This window comes from Microcaecilia unicolor, chromosome 10 (genome assembly GCF_901765095.1).
Source record: "Microcaecilia unicolor chromosome 10, aMicUni1.1, whole genome shotgun sequence".
Classification (NCBI taxonomy): domain Eukaryota; kingdom Metazoa; phylum Chordata; class Amphibia; order Gymnophiona; family Siphonopidae; genus Microcaecilia; species Microcaecilia unicolor.
In genome coordinates this window covers 49,713,745-49,725,882 of record NC_044040.1, presented here as the reverse complement: position 1 = coordinate 49,725,882, position 12,138 = coordinate 49,713,745, and the positions used below count along the sequence as shown (strand labels likewise).

General features: G+C 43.8%; 1 protein-coding gene across 1 annotated transcript in view; it reads left to right on the top strand.

Annotated features, from left to right (window-relative positions):
• PLXNB2 (plexin B2) overlaps window positions 1-12,138 on the top strand; it is a 519,469-nt gene that overhangs the window by 388,054 nt on the left and 119,277 nt on the right. Inside the window, exons 9-12 of the mRNA XM_030217169.1 lie at window positions 40-193; window positions 4,091-4,202; window positions 6,504-6,606; window positions 10,431-10,532. Of these exons, the coding sequence (XP_030073029.1) occupies window positions 40-193; window positions 4,091-4,202; window positions 6,504-6,606; window positions 10,431-10,532 (471 nt within the window). The remainder of the gene's footprint in view (window positions 1-39; window positions 194-4,090; window positions 4,203-6,503; window positions 6,607-10,430; window positions 10,533-12,138) is intronic.

Sequence of the window (12,138 nt, the reverse complement as noted above, 5' to 3'; positions counted from 1 at the left end):
GATTAAGAACATTTTTTAATTGAAGTGATTTTGTTTTAGGTCATGCTGACTGTTAGTCCATCGATAACATTAAGAGAGGATGATGAGTTACAGTGCGAATTCCTTCAAAAGCCTGTTCCAACCCGCCTGGAACCTTCAGGAAGCATCATATGTAAAACACCTATCGAAATACCTCCCACCCCAGGAGGCAAAGGTAAGGAGATAGTTTTGCTTTCTAGGAAGTTATCTGTAGATTGCAGAATGATCTGCTCTTTAATTTATTTGTATTTATTTACCGCCTTTTTGAAGGAATTCACTCAAGGCTGTGTTCAGTTGCACAGTGAGCTTCTACAATGGTCATGCATGACAAGTTATAATATAAGCTATTTACTGCAACCCCATCCTCCTCCTTTCGCAGTGCATTTATACCTAGCCCTTCTCCAGCATGTAATCTCAAATGACTCATTGTAACTGTGAAATAAATGGCATTAGACTGCATGGTAGTGTTGTCTCACCTAACAGCACAGCTGCACTGCTCTACAAAGCACAAATATGAATCACCAACTCGCAACGGAATAAAATGCACCTACCTCAGCGCTAAGTGAAAGTGCAACAGTGAAAAATATCCTCCTTACAGTTGGTATGAGGCTTTTTATGTATGTGAGCTATTGTTTATGGTTTTGGCAAGCGTGCCTATTCATATTGGTAACTGTGGTTTCATGATGATGGGTGATCTGCTTGTGGTGAGGTGAAATTTCCATCCACCTCTTATTGCTCCATAGTGTGCATTCTTTGACTACTACTACTTATCATTTCTAAAGAGCTACTAGACGTACGCAGCGCTGTACACTTGAACATGAAGAAACAGTCCCTGCTCAACAGAGCTTACAATCTAATTAGAACAGACAAACAGGACAGATAAGGGAATATTAAAGTGAGGATGATAAAATTTTTTTATTTTTATTACATTTGTACCCCGCGCTTTCCCACTCATAGCAGGTTCAATGCGGCTTACATATTATATACAGGTACTTATTTGTACCTGGGGCAATGGAGGGTTAAGTGACTTGCCCAGAGTCACATGGAGCTGCCTGTGCCTGCAGTGGGAATTAAACCCAGCTCCCCAGGACCAAAGTCCACCTCTCTAACCACTAGGCCACTCCTCCACTGAACAAGTGAATAACGGTTAGGAGTTAAAAGCAGCATCAAAAAGGTGGGCTTTTAGCTTAGATTTGAAGACGGCCAGAGATGGAGCTTGACGTACTGGCTCAGGAAGTCTATTCCAGGCATATGGTGCAGCAAGATAAAAGGAACGAGTCTGGAGTTAGCTGTGGAGGAGAAGGGTGCGGAGTTCCCGGGGAGGAATGTAGGGAGAGATGAGAGTGGAGAGGTACTGAGGAGCTGCAGAGTGAATGCACTTATAGGTCAATAAGAGGAGTTTGAACTGTATGTGGAAACGGATAGGAAGCCAGTGAAGTGACTTGAGGAGAGGGCTAATATGAGGGGCCATAGCCGGCGACTTGATGTTGTGGCTGGTCTTGCAGTGATTAAAGGAGTGGCTAAAGGGTAAACACTACCAATGGAATGCATAGTGCAGTACTTTCTGGCTTCTCTTTAAAATAAATAAGTGTTGCTCTCGGCAATTTTTTATTTTTGGCTAAGATGAAATGCAGGGCGCTGCGAGTTAGAACAGTCCCAGCTTCTTGTTATAGCTGGGACCAAGATCTGGTACAACATAAAGGGAATTAATTGCATCATTTGCAGCTCTGTGGTTACTGAAGCAGCCCCAGTATCAGATCTGCTTTCTGCTGCCCTCACCTTTTTCAGTCTCAGACATATGACAGTTTAGACTCGAAGAGAGATTTTAGAGATAAGGAGTCAGGTCAGATACTGGGAATGCTCATGGACCCCCAGAACTAGCATCTTTTTGTTAATGTACTGCCTTGTGACCCGCTCTGGGGGGCACTCTGATGAAAGGACCATAACAAAAGCAGGAGAATTAAACCCAGCAGAGGAGCTCTCTGATTACCACCTTGCCCGTTTCCTTCTATCTCTCCTCCCCCACTCCTCCCTCAGCTTTTAAAACGATTTGGAAAAATAATTGACATGTTGCTGGAAAGAAAATGTAACGTTCCATCCTGAGTGAATCCAGTCACATTCAGGGTAGCGTTTCTAGCTGATGGGGCAGTGAGAATGGCTGATAATCAGAGCCCCTTTCCTGCTTGCTTTGTATTTGGCTTTATCTGCACAGCCCTTTCTATGTTGTTTAAATAGCACCTAGAAGCTACCAGACCAACCTCCTTTAGTGTTGCAGCCCTACCCTTTGAAACTATTACAAACTTCCTTTAAAAAAAATGTACATCTGGTCCAAAACACCACCTTCTTTTAGGTTGGCATGGTGACCTCTGTTCCATTCAGAACATGGTACTGGCAAGTAGTTCACATTTTGGAACTGGTATGGGCGGGCCAGGAAAGCAGCAGTGAGGGTCTGTAATCTTTTCTACCGCTTGCTAGCTCTCTTGTTACTCCGCACGATTATTAGTGTAAACATTGGGGTCAATATTCAGCCGGCGGCCTTCAGCGTTTTTTGGGCCGTGGCTGGCACTATTCAATGTGTTGTTCAGCACTTAACCGGATAAGTGCTGACTTCGCCCCAGACCACCCACAAAATAGCCAGTTTCGGTGCTGACTGTGTATAGTCAGCAACAGTATCTGGTTAAGTGCCGCCGAAAATATCCAGTTAGCCCCAGACAAGAGAGTTAAATCGATTTGAATATTGGCCCTATTATTTTAAACGTGAGGTTCTCAACCCAGTCTTTGGGACACACCTAGCCAGTCAGGTTTGCAGAATATCCACAATAATTTATTTATTTATGTTACATTTGTATCCCACATTTTCCCACCTATTTGCAGGCTCAGTGTGGCTTACATAGTACTGTAAGGCGTTCGCCATTTCCAGTAGAGAAGCAAATACAAAGAGATGTTAAGGTCAGATAAGGTTCATGTGTTATAGACACATTGGGGAATCATAGAGAGGAAGAGTTATGCAGTGTCTTTTACAAGCTTTGGTTTTGTTGTGTTGCAGGGTTTAGGCACTTAGGTTGGGTCGATAGGGTATGCCTTTTTGAACAGGTTGGTTTTTAGTGATTTCTGGAAGTTTAGGTTTATGTGTGTGCTCAGGGCTGGTCTTAGCAAATGCAGGGCCCTATGCAGACCAATTTGATGCGGCCCTATCCTAGCTCCGCCCCCACCCTAGCTCCAGGGCCGGCCACCCCTCTCTCTCTGAGCTCCAGGGCGGCCACCCCTCCCTCCGAGCTTCAAGGCCTCCCCCCCCCCCCCCCGAATTTTAGAAGTTTACCTCGTCGACGTCGGGTTACAGCGGCCGGCTTTTCACTGCTGCTGCTGGCTTCTGTAACCCGACGTTGACGAGGTAAACTTTTAAAATTCAGAGGGAGGGGGGTACTGGAGCTCGGGCGGTCGGGGCGAGTTTGGGTGCGCCGCGCAGGGCCCCCTTGAGCGCAAGGCCCTATGCAGTCTCCTCGCCCTAAGACCGGCCCTGTGTGTGCTAGATTTGCATAGAATGGAGGGGGCAGTGCATGCAAATTTATCTCCTCCATATTCAGTGTAGCTATTCTGAAAACCTGACTGGTTAGTTGTGTCCCAAGGACTGGGTTAAGAACCCCTATTTTAAACTGTAAACTGCATAGGTGAATGGATTAATGTGTGGTATATTGAAGTTGATAGGGCTCTACAAGCTCTTATGAAGAGAAAATCTAAGTAACATGAGGGGAAAAAAATTATTTTCTTTACTGTCCCAATGTGCCATTTTTCTCCAATCCTTAAATACTCAGAATAGAGAGCATTTTATTTAAGCTTCTAATCATTTTCAGCCAGGCTAAGGAGGACTTAGAAGCTGCAACTGATTAAAGTCTTTGGTGTCGCCCCTTGAGTGTTAGAGTCTGTGGCATGCACCTTATGTATGCCCTATCGCTTATCAGGGCTGATCAATTTTAGTTCACAGGATTTTCCTCTTTAATTGATTCATTGCTTATAGACTGTTTAAAAGGCTGGAGGTTTAGTTATTCACTCTTGTTTCATTCTATTTTGTTAGATCATGTTTCTGTTGAAATTCGACTAACCTTCAGAGGCAAAGTGTTCTTTGCGTCCTACCCTTACCCTTTCTATGACTGTGAAGAGGCGATGAACTTAATGGACAATCTCCCGTAAGAATTCAAAACTATTTTGTGTCTTGGTTACATAATAACTTTGCTGGTGCTTTCCTGCTCTTGAGAATAACCTGGTGTGGTTAATATTTACTGCTGACATTCTTTCTTTGCATTTGGAAGGCATTGCTAATGAGTAAACATTCCTGCAGTTGTACGTGATTGATTTTTAAGTATATTTGAATTGAGTGCTTTATAAATATGAGCTACGGAATTTTTTTTTTCCAGGGGGGAGATGTGGGACAGGTAATTTCCAGCTATGTAACCTTTGCTCAGCTCTTTAGGGATTTTCCCAATTTTTTTTTTTTTTTTTTAATACTCCCTCCTCCTCCATTTCAATCTAGCCCAGTCATAGCACTGAGAGTCCTGCCAAGGACCAGAAATTTGTCTTCATATAGAATTTGCTGGGCACATTGCTTGACCATTCCTTTGACCCGTCACCACTGCTCAATAGCTGAGACTTTACAAAGCAATGAGAGCAAGCCAATGTGTGTGTGTGTGTTACAAATGACCCTGTAGGATTTATTTCCTATATATATATATATATATATATATATATATATATATATATAGGAAATGCATACGTATATGTGTGTGTTTGTGCACACACAAGCACACAAGTTAAGGAAAGCTCACATAGGGCCCCTTTTTATGAAGCTGTGGCAAAACAGGGTTTGTGCTGGCATCAGAGCATGTTTTTGATGTTCGTCGAGGCCCCCGTTTACTGCAGTGGGCAGAAGGCAGGCTTTTTTTTTTTCTTCAGGAAATGGCCATTTGGTAAATGAAGCACTTGCCGCATGGCCATTTTGAGGGGGAGCACTTACCGCCACCCATTGAGGTGGCGGTAAGGGCTCCCGCACTAACCGGGCAGCGCACAGCACCGCCCACTTACCGCCGGGTACTTCCCTTTTAGTGAGTGGTAAGCCCGCATTGGGCTTACCGCCGCTTTGTAAAAGGGGCCCATAATGTTTTTTGCTACTTAGTAATGTAAAGGTATTTCCCAAGCAAGATGTTGAGGACAATAAAGGGGGCAATGTGGGTTTTTCTATTGTGTAGTTTAGGATGTTCCCACAAAATGTGTGGCAGCCATTTTAATCCACATTAAAGGTTAATAAATAAATATAAGAAATAAAACCAAAAATGGCTACTTTCCCCTTGAGACCATCACTGGACTGCGTTTGTTTTTATGTTTCACTTACACATTCTGATATTGCCGTTTTTTTGTTCCTACTGTCCTGACCTGAAGAAGGAGGCTTTGACTTCTGAAAGCTAGTGAAAATGCATTCTTAGTCCAATGAAAAGGTATCCTTGTATTTCCCATTTTTTTGTTTTTGTTTAACTTCCAACTATTGTGAGAACATAAGACTAGCCATACTGAGTCAGACCAATGGTCCATCTAGTCCAGTATCCTGCTTCCAATTGTGGCCAATCCAAGTCACAAATACCTGGCAGAAACCCAGATAGTAACAACATTTCATTCTACAAATCCCAGGGCAAGCAGTGATTTCTCCATGTCTCTCTCTATAGCAGACTATGAACTTTTTCTCCAGGAAATTGTACAATTTTTTTTAAACCCGGACATACTAACCCCTGTTACCACATCCTCTGGGAATGAATTCCAGAGCTTAACTATTTGTTGAGTGAAAAAAAAATGACCTGTTTGTTTTAAAAATATTTCCATGTAACTTCATTGAGTGTCACCTAGTCTTCATACTTTTTGAAAGAGTAAAAAATCAGTTCACTTCTACTCATTCTATACCACTCGGGGTTTTGTAGACCTCTTACTGCCAATATAACTTGTTTAGCCTTGCCCCTGCCCCCCTGGTAAGCAGGGAAAACACCCCGGCGGTTGGAGCTGATATTTAAGAAGTGCTCTAAATTAAATAATACATTCGATAGAAAAAGGTACTTATTATCTTGAATTTGCACAAATATTCAGAGCCTGAGAACATGTGTGTATTTAACACAGAACTTGATTGGTTTTATTTGTAAAACTTTCCAAGTAACTTGTAGCTGTAACTTGTTTATTTTCCATAATGCCTCAATTTTGGTGAACTGACCCCCTCCCCCCCCCCCCCCCCCCCCCCCCCGAACTCGCACACCTTAAAAAATGAATCCAGTCACACTGTCTTTGCTGATTTCTGTATGTAACGGATTTCTGACATGATGATTTTCTTTTCACCCCTAGTTTGTGTCGCTGGTTTTGTTCTGATATACTTCCTTGCTGTTAATTGTGGTCTTGCTAAATGCCTGTTCCTGGGCTGCTAATGTTGATTTTTTTTCTTTTAATCACGCTTTCAGATGCATTTCTTGTGTGAGCAGCAAGTATAGTTGCCAGTGGGATTGGAGCCGCCATAAATGTGAAGAATCTTCCACTGCGGGATATGTGATTAAATCAAATGGGGTAAGGCTGAGAGGAAAAACCGGTGCTTGTGCTTAAGAGCATGATGGTAGCCCAGGATGTGCTTTGGAGACTTTGGGTTTTAGCTTAAAAATTCTGTACTGTTGGCTGTAGAGGGCTGAGAGCCTCAATCCTCTTAGTCAGAAGCAGCACTGGGCACCATGCAGGAGATGGATTTTTTTTAAAGATATGATTTATACTTTTATTTCTTAATCTACGTGCATGAATACAGGAAGAACCAGCAAAATTAATTTCAGTCCTTTTTAAAGCATGAACGTTCGCTGTTCAAGATTATGTTCTAGGTACAAGTCTAAGGATTTGTGTATCTCCAACTTGTCCAGTGTCTGTTAGCCTTGTTGGGTCTCTCATAGTCACCGTCGGGGAAATTCTATGACTAGATGCCAGCAGTTGCGTGCATTATGTATGTAAGTGCCAAGACATTTAGCACAGATTTGTAACCGCAGTGTGCACTATTCTGTAAGGTAGCACGCAAGTGCCTTAATGCAAAAATGCAATGGGCCTGTGAGGGAGTCTATAGGATATTACTGTTCCCCCTTAACAGCACTCCCTCAGTCACAGAGCCACCTTAAAAGGCGGACCACAGATCAAGGAAGAGATGATTCCACAGGAGCAGAGCAGGGAGGGCGTGGTCCAAGGCATGATAAAAAAACAGAGCACAGATCAGATAGGGAGGCCTAGAGGAGCGAAGAGAAGCCTTCCACCCCATGCCTCTACCACAGAAGTTTAAGCTTCAGAAGCTGTACTCAGCTAGGGTTACCATGTCCGGATTTACCCGGACACGTCCTCTTTTTGAGGGCATGTCCAGGCAACCAGGCGGGTTTTGCCAATCTGCCCGTTTGTCCGGATTTGTGGACAAACGGGCAGATTGCTAGCCTCCCCTCCCCTTACTTACTAGTGCCCTGGTGGTCTAGTGACTTCTTCCGCCTTCGGGGCAGGAAAGAGCCCCCTCTTTCCTGGCCTGAGCGGAGCCCTGCATTCATCCTTTCTGTTGCTGATCCTCGGCGCCGATTCAAAATGGCCACCGAGAGTTGAAGTGACCTCGCGAGACTTCAACTCATGGCGGCCATTTTGAATAGGCGCCAAGGATCAGCAACAGGAAGGTTGCATGCAGGGCAGCGCTCCGGACAGGAAAGAGGGGGCTCTTTCCTGCCTCTAAAGAGGTCACTAGACTACCAGGGCAGTAGTAAGGTAAGGGGAGGGGGGGGTGACAGGGTATGGGACAGGGGGGAGGGGAAATGTGACGGGGTGGAGCGGGGTGTGAAAGGGGGTGGGTGGGTTGTGTGGTGGGGTGGGGCATGTGTCCTTTTTGGGGGACAAAATATGGTAACCCTATACTCAGCTAGGCCAAGTTTATCTTGGAACCCTGCTGAAATTATAACTTTTGAATTGATGACCAAGCCTGGCCAATTGTACTGCATTTTTGAAAAACAGAACTGTGAAAGACAGTTCTATCTTGTGCAAGATATATTAAAGCACATAGCCATACAGGAGCTAGCTATGGGATAGTACTTCTTGAACAAAAGAACTATTTTAGGTGGGTGTTTTTTTTTTCTCCTGACCTGTGAGAGAAACAAGTCACCCATTTTTCTGTTCTTAAAGTGGTTTATTTCGTTTTTAAACCTCTCTGAGGCTGAATTTTTCAAGACTCTAGGCCAGCCCTGACTCATGCTACTACAGCGCCATACATATGGGTAGATTATAGGAGGGGCACAAGCATGTCCTCAACATGTGTAACTTATACTATGTTATGGTGTTGCATAAGGCACTTAAGTGCACCCATTTATGCCTGCTATTGATCTGGTGTAAATGGTTATGCCTAAATGTAGGTTCACCAATTCAGGTTTACATTAGTATTCTTAGGCCCACATACGCCATGTATGGAATTGGCACTCAGTATGCCTAACTTGAGGCATCTAGATACAGAATTGCCCACTCATGGTCTCAGTTTGAATTATGTGGAGTCTTATATAAAACATGGTGACAGATGAGGACTGCCCAGTGTGCTTCCTTTAGTAGTATCACAGGATCCAGTATATCTCAGATTTCCCCTCCCTGTGATCCTCCCATGCTCCCTTGAATTCTATGGCAGGTTTGCCTCCATGTTGCCTGAGGTGCGGCTCCATGCTTCCCCCTACATTTTCTGTGAAGAAATACTTTGCCACACCAGAGTTTCTCTCGTTTGTGGCTTGTACTGATTTGTTCCAGAATTTCCTGTCCACTGGAAAAAAGTTTGAATCTTGTGTATTGCTTATTTCTTTAGGATGAATTCAGGATTTGGAAAGTACCCATCGGGGGTGAAATGCATTTGCCATGCACTTTTGCACCATGTTCTCTTCCCTCCACCTAATAATGTTTTTGGGGGAGAGGAAGGGCAGCAGGTGTATGTGTATATAATCAATCTCTCCCGTGGTGCATGCACTCTATCTACATAACACAGAGCTTCCCAGACATGTTTGACATGATTCCATTAGTACCTGAAAAGTCACATGACTACAGATTACTACCTACCAAAACAAATTAATAGAGTGGGAGAAATGCATCTTCCAAAATTCAGAAAAGATCTACATATATTAATAGATTCATTGTTAGTATTTTGCGATAATATAAAAATACATTTTCTGAGGTACTACCTCTCAAACTTAAGCATTTGTCCTGCTGCTCATATCTATTTCCTCCTGTTTATTTCCTATTTTAGCTCAACCCCACTCCACCACACCCCAAAGCTTGAAACTATCACGTCTCTCAAACGCTCCCACATATAAGCTTAAACTGTGGTCTTGGAGGCCAGAACATTCCCTATCCAGATATTTGAGAAACAGTAAATCATACTTAGCCATTTACAGCAGCAGAATCTGACCAGAGTGTGTCTGCTGCTACACCTCCACATGCTGCCTCTGGGTATTTTTGTCCTGCTAGTGTAGTCCTGTGCTGATAATCTACCCTAAACTTCCACCCTTTTATACCTGTGGGGAATAATCACGGTGGAATAATCCCTTGTTCCAGACATGCTCTGGGTCCTTTTGATTTCTGTGAGAATTGAGGACCTGAGCCACAGGCTCTCTGCAGGCTGTAAGCATGTCACTGGCAAATGTTCCTGCTGCCTTCCTTCTTAGCTAGGAAGAATCCAGATGTACTGTAAGCTGTCTTCTAATTGGTAACCCTGGTGATTGGTTGTTTGCTTTGTTACTCTCAGGCTGCTTCATTGGTTTGAATAATTTTTTTCCCCATCCCTAGAAGCTCACACACACAAAAGTTGGTCCTGTAGAAGTGATTTGGGCTTTAGTTAAAACCTTTTCTCCAGGATCCACTTATGACTGCATTTGAGAATCACTGATCTAAATCCTACATTCCCCACCTCGCCAATATGCAGTCCTCTTTCACGTCCACTCCCTACCTTCTTAGTTTCCCTCTTGTATTCCCCACTGCCCTCTCACTCTCCTCCCCTATTACCCACCACCATCTACTGCATCCTCTGGCCATTGGCCACTATCCTCCCCCTACCACCCCAGTTGGGGCTAAAGTCAATGATGTTTTTTCCCACAAAACAAATCCTCTTGCCCCTAATAAGAAAGTGAATAGATCTTTCAAAATCTGGGTATTTGAATGTTGGTTATGCTCTCTCTCATCTAAAATATGTATAGTTAGGTCTCTAAATGTATCTCATGGGTTTTGTTGCAGTCTCTGAAGCATTTTCGTAAAGTCTGTTTTCTTCCCAGCTTTCAAGCCCATGGCCTCTAGAACTGAACCCAGCCAGCTGTCCAGATGAAGTCTCGCTTATCATGTTTTTCTACCCATTGTATTCTTAGGAGGAAGACTGCCCACAGTTCTTTGACCCCAACCCATCCATAGTACCTATGGGGCATAAAACCATCATACACTTCAGAGGAAAAAATCTCCAGCATTATCAGGTGAGTGAATTAAATCAGTTACATCATTCCAAAATGTATCAGCACAGTAAGGCAGTAGGTCTCCAGGACAGTGATTTGAGAGACTTGGAACCTCTTGTTTAGGTGTGATGTAAATCTTCAAAGGGTAAAATGAAGCACAGAGAAGTAATGGGGGGGGGGGGGGGTTGTAAGGGTGAAAACAGCCATAAAGAGCTGTCCATCCACTTCCAGAAAGATGTTATTGTATATCTGGATTTTCAGAAGGCGTTTGACAAAGTGCCGCACAAAAGACTCCTGAAGAAATTGCAGAGTCATGGAATCGGAGGTAGGGTATTATTATGGATTAAGAACTGGTTGAAAGATAGGAAGCAGAGAGTAGGATTGCGTGGCCAGTATTCTCAGTGGAGGAGGGTAGTTAGTGGGGTCCCGCAGGGGTCTGTGCTGGGTCTGTTGCTTTTTAATGTATTTATAAATGACCTAGAGATGGGAATAACTATAGTGAGGTAATTAAATTCGCTGATGACACAAAATTATTCAGGGTCGTCAAGTCGCAGGAGGAATGTGAACGATTACAGGAGGACCTTGCGAGACTGGGAGAATGGGCGTGCAAGTGGCAGATGAAGTTCAATGTTGACAAGTGCAAAGTGATGCATGTGGGTAAGAGGAACCCGAATTATAGCTACGTCTTGCAAGGTTCCGCGTTAGGAGTTACGGATCAAGAAAGGGATCTGGGTGTCGTCGTCGATGATACGCTGAAACCTTCTGCTCAGTGTGCTGCTGCGGCTAGGAAAGCGAATAGAATGTTGGGTGTTATTAGGAAGGGTATGGAGTCCAGGTGTGCGGATGTTATAATGCCGTTGTATCGCTCCATGGTGCGACCGCACCTGGAGTATTGTGTTCAGTACTGGTCTCCGTATCTCAAAAAAGATATAGTAGAATTGGAAAAGGTACAGCGAAGGGCGACGAAAATGATAGTGGGGATGGGACGACTTTCCTACGAAGAGAGGCTGAGAAGGCTAGGGCTTTTCAGCTTGGAGAAGAGACGGCTGAGGGGAGATATGATAGAAGTGTATAAAATAATGAGTGGAATGGATCGGGTGGATGTGAAGCGACTGTTCACGCTATCCAAAAATACTAGGACTAGAGGGCATGAGTTGAAGCTACAGTGTGGTAAATTTAAAACGAATCGGAGAAAATTTTTCTTCACCCAACGTGTAATTAGACTCTGGAATTCGTTGCCGGAGAACGTGGTACGGGCGGTTAGCTTGACGGAGTTTAAAAAGGGGTTAGATAGATTCCTAAAGGACAAGTCCATAGACCACTATTAAATGGACTTGGAAAAATTCCGCATTTTTAGGTATAACTTGTCTGGAATGTTTTTACGTTTGGGGAGCGTGCCAGGTGCCCTTGACCTGGATTGGCCACTGTCGGTGACAGGATGCTGGGCTAGATGGACCTTTGGTCTTTCCCAGTATGGCACTACTTATGTACTTATGTTACTGAAAAGCTGCAGTGAGACCAGTAGCTAAAGCTGTGATGTGATGAGGTGACAAAATGAGAAGCCTTTCTAGGCTAGTTGAGAGGCTTCATCATTGTTATTTCTGAGGAATTCTTCTCTGATTTAACC